Source organism: Carassius carassius, chromosome 37, assembly GCF_963082965.1.
Source record: "Carassius carassius chromosome 37, fCarCar2.1, whole genome shotgun sequence".
NCBI classification, from domain to species: domain Eukaryota; kingdom Metazoa; phylum Chordata; class Actinopteri; order Cypriniformes; family Cyprinidae; genus Carassius; species Carassius carassius.
Genome location: NC_081791.1, coordinates 29,003,010 through 29,008,009, shown reverse-complemented (window position 1 = coordinate 29,008,009; position 5,000 = coordinate 29,003,010). Strand labels below are relative to the sequence as shown.

The following is a 5,000-nucleotide window of genomic DNA, read 5'->3' as shown; positions in this document are numbered from 1 at the left end:
TACATCGTAATTCTACATTTATATCACAATTCCACGTTTACATCATAATTCAAAGTTTATATCACAATTCTAAGTTTACATCGTAATTCTATGTTTACATCGTAATTCTACATTTATATCACAATTCCACATTTACATCATAATTCAAAGTTTATATCACAATTCTAGGTTTACATCATAATTCTGTTTACATCGTAATTCTACATTTATATCACAATTCCACGTTTACATCATAATTCAAAGTTTATATCACAATTCTAAGTTTACATCGTAATTCTATGTTTACATCGTAATTCTACATTTATATCACAATTCCACGTTTACATCATAATTCAAAGTTTATATCACAATTCTAAGTTTACATCATAATTCTGTTTACATCGTAATTCTACATTTATATCACAATTCCACGTTTACATCATAATTCAAAGTTTATATCACAATTCTAAGTTTACATCGTAATTCTATGTTTACATCGTAATTCTACATTTATATCACAATTCCACATTTACATCATAATTCAAAGTTTATATCACAATTCTAGGTTTACATCATAATTCTAAGTTTACATTGCAATTCTAAGTTTATATTAATATTAATAAATACTGAGCTTATATCTCATTTCTAAGTTTGTATCTCGCAATTATAATCAAGTTTATATCGCCATTCTACGTTTATATTGCAATTCTGAGTTTTTAACTTGCAATCAAGTTTATATCTCACAATTCCGAGTTTATATTTCACAATTCTAAGTTTATATCACAATTCTGTTTATATCGCAATTCTAAGTTTATATCTTGCAATTTTAGGTTTGTCACAATTCTAAGTTTATATCTTGCAATTTTAGGTTTGTCACAATTCTAAGTTTATATCTTGCAATTTTAGGTTTGTCACAATTCTAAGTTTATATCTTGCAATTTTGAGTTTATATCACAATTCTTAGTTTAGCAGGGGAAGTCGTGGCCTAATGGTTAGAGAGTCGGACTCCCAATCGAAAGGTTGTGGGTTCGAGTCCCGGGCCGGCAGGAATTGTGGTTGGGGGGAGTGCATGTACAGTTCTCTCTCCACCTTCAATACCACGACTTAGGTGCCCTTGAGCAAGCCACCGAACCCCCAAGCTCCCCGGGTGCCACAGCATAAATGGCTGCCCACTGCTCCGGGTGTGTGTTCACAGTGTGTGTGTGTGTGTTCACTGCTCTGTGTGTGTGCATTTCGGATGGGTTAAATGCAGAGCACAAATTCTGAGTATGGGTCACCATACTTGGCTGAATGTCACACTTCACTTTATATTTGGCAATTCTAAATATATATTGCAATTCTGAGTTTGTAACTTGCAATCAAGTTTATATCTCACAATTCTAAGTTTATATCTCACAATTCTAAGTTTATATCGCAATTCTAACAATTTATATCTTGCAATTTTGAATTTATATCACAATTCTTAGTTTATATTTTGCAATTCTACATTTATATTGCAATTCTGTTTATATCACAGTTCTAAGTTTATATATTGCAATTCTGAGTTTGTAACTTGCAATCAAGTTTATATCTCACAATTCTAAATTTATATCGCAATTCTGTTTATATCACAATTCTTTGTTTATATTTTGCAATTCTAAATTTATATTGCAATTCTGAGTTTGTAACTTGCAATCAAGTTTATATATCACAATTCTAAGTTTATATCACAATTCTAAGTTTATATCTCACAATTCTTAGTTTATATTTTGCAGTTCTAAATTTATATTGCAATTCTGTTTATATCAAAATTCTAAGTTTATATCTTGCAATTTTTTTTGGTTTATATCACAATTCAGAGTTTACATCTCACAATCATAAGTTTACATTGCAATTCTGAAAAAAAGTCTGAATTATAAGACCAAAAGTCACAATTACCTTTTTTTTTTTTTTTTTTACACCATGGCAGTAACGGGCTTCCATAGGATACAAATTGAAAATTTGACTGTCTCATGAAGTCACATGATCATGATGCCACTCATTTACTTTAACCACAATCTGAAAACAATCTGAAACACTTTTAGGTTTAAATAGAATAAATTTCCAGGCTTTAATGCCGGTTTGGTTTACCGATGGTCTGTAGTTTGCCAGATCCCTCGCCAAACAAAGTGAAGGAGTTGTGCACCAGACGCCGATGGTTCTTCCACAACGGACTGTAGTCTGCAAACGCAATATCCTTCCCACCCTGAGTCAACACATCTGTGGTCACCTTTGAAAACCAGAGCGAGAGATTAGAAACTAAAGGGAAGTTAAGAATTGCTCATTTAAACCTACTTCAACATATACAGATCATATTTTACCCCAAAGTTAAAAGGAAAATAATGTTTTGCACTACTTTTATCACAATGAAGCATTTAGTCATTTTAAAGTCATTTAGTCATTTTCAAGGGTCAAGCACATTTGACCCTTCAATTTTATTACTAAAATATCTAAAAACATACATTCTCATTACTCTAATGTAAAAGATTATTAATACTAAAGTATTTATGCGTAATGATAATATTTCTTATATTGCCTTTATGCTGATTTAAATAAAAAAAATCAGTTTCATATTTTTTCATTACTGTAATGCAATACTGTAAAAAAATATATATTTTCCACACTCTTTCAATATTGATTTAAATAAAAGAAAAAAAGCATACATTTTCAGTCATTACTGTATTGCAAAAATTATTATACATTAAATTATTCTTAAATCACGCTAACATATATCATAGTACTTTTATTTTAAAATAATAATATAAGCTAATTTAAATAAAAAGCTTTCTCTTAAATACATTTTTTTAAACTGCTTACACACAAAACCATAACTCGTCATACAGCTTCTAAAAGCTGACACTCAAATAGCAGAAGCACACTCCAAATCTGCAAAACCATAAACTAAATCTTAGCCTTCGAGTCAGTTTTTGCAAAACACACTATTCTCTATGAAACACAAATCTCACAGGATTTAAGGTGTTTGCAAATTTTTAGCTTTGTGATATTTTGAATGCAATGCTTCATTTTCAAGAGATGTGAGTTATTTTGCATTTTGTGTGTGCAACTCTTGGATTAGTGTGTAAAGTTTAGAAGAAAAAAAAAAAAAAAGAGGCAAAGTTTTGAAAATGTGTGTAAGCCGTTGAAAAAGAACTGTGATAGATTTTAATTAAATTGTATATTATTTACATGTTGTTAAAATAATAATATTTGTAAAATAAATATTATTTATAAAATATAAATCATCATAATTTATTAAAGTAATGCAAAAAAATAAATAATAATCTAAATGGAAAATTTTCTACATGCAAAAAATACAATCTTATTTTTTCCCCTTAGTTTAAGGGTGCAATCTGTCTTGGACATGTTTTTCATCAGACTGACTATCAACACACTATTACAGTATCGGTCTCAGGCCGTTGTGCTCACCATCTTGGGCCGTCCAGCGAACTCTCGGCCGCGCTGCAGCAGCACTTCTCTGACCAGACTGATCTCGCTGACCACCAGTGTGAAGTGTGGTCCGGAGTACAGGCCAAACAGAGGGCCGTACCTGTGTGACAGCTGTGTGAGGAGCAGGTGAGGAGGCAGAGACGAGCGCAGGTGCAGTAGACTGCCCAACACCGGCACCCTCGGCAGACATGGCACCGAGTGCCGTCCCAGCATGCATCTGGCCAGCAGCAGCAGCAGCAGCAGCAGCAGAGCAACGCAGCAGTACACACTCACTGAACACATGATGCTCTTCATTAACCTACAGACTCACGCTCCCAGAGCTCATATAACTGCTCAGCGGACCAGCCTTGGTTTGGGGTTGGAGGTCACAGAAACCCTGAGGTGTCTGACCAATGACAGAGCAGATCTGATGACTGCTAGTTAACCGTTCATTTACCAGTGCAGTGACTTTAAAAGAATATTTTATGCATTGCAAACCTGCAGAACTTTGCAAAACCTGCGGTTTTTTCCAACTACTTACACACAAATTCTTTCCTTGTCACACAGTTTCTGAAAGCTGACACTCAAACAGAAGAAGCACACTCCAAATCTGCAAAACCATACACTGATTCTCAGCCTTTGAGTCGGTTTTCAATTTCATAAAAAAAATTTTTTGCCTACAGTTCTCTATGTAACACATACAAATCTAACAGAAAGTAATATTATGAGAAAGGTGTTTGAAAATGTTTGCTTTTGAGATGTTTTCGTGATATTTTGAATGCAGAGCTTCAATTTGAAAGAGATGCGTTTGTGTGCGCGATTCTTGGATTTATGTGTAAAGTTTTGAAAAAAAGAGGAAAAGTTTTGAAAAGGTGTGTGTAAAAGCAGTAAAAAAATAAATAAATAAAATAAAATGTAGGATGAGCCTTAACCACTGTAAGCATTTCTGGTTCTAAAATAAAAAGAACCAACTTCAATTAGTCTAGGTGCATTTTGTTTGGTTGCTTTTGACAGAACTAAAATGTATTTTAAAAGTATACAGTAACTTACAGGTAAATACAAATGTAACGCTTCACGGAAGAAAAAAAAGAAGAAAAAAAATAGATACAAGTATCAGTTTAATTTAGTTTAGTTTAAAATAAAAATGGAAATAAATATAAAATTGTAAATGTAAATTAGAATTGCATAGACTAAAACAGAAAAACAACATCATACGTTTTGAATTAAAAAGTTATAAATTCTAAAGTAAAACTATAGATTAATAAAAAAAATTAAAAATAGAATACAGGATTTTAATTAAATGAGTAAATATAAAGTAAAACTGCAGACTAAAATAAAAAACATGAAACATATTTTGCAATTTAATTTAATTTAATTAAAAAAAAATATTAAATTAAAAAACAAGATACATGTTTTGCATTAAATTAGTAAATTTAAAGTTAAACTACAGACAAGAAAAAAAGGTTTAATAAATAATCTATTTTATTTTAATCTTGATTAGTTTACTTTGATGAGTAAATACTGTAAAACTGTATAAACCAAAGCAAAAAAGATGCAAGTTTTGAAAAATAGAGTAA

The 5,000-nt window shown here is 31.3% G+C and overlaps 1 protein-coding gene across 1 annotated transcript in view; it reads right to left on the bottom strand.

Moving 5' to 3' along the window:
* Positions 1-3,775, bottom strand: part of LOC132118609 (steroid 17-alpha-hydroxylase/17,20 lyase) — a 10,940-nt gene extending 7,165 nt beyond the window's left edge. Inside the window, 2 exon segments of the mRNA XM_059528564.1 lie at positions 2,089-2,227; positions 3,424-3,775. Coding sequence (XP_059384547.1) covers positions 2,089-2,227; positions 3,424-3,738 — 454 coding nt within the window. The 5' untranslated portion in view covers positions 3,739-3,775.
* Between the last annotated feature and the right edge of the window lie 1,225 nt (positions 3,776-5,000).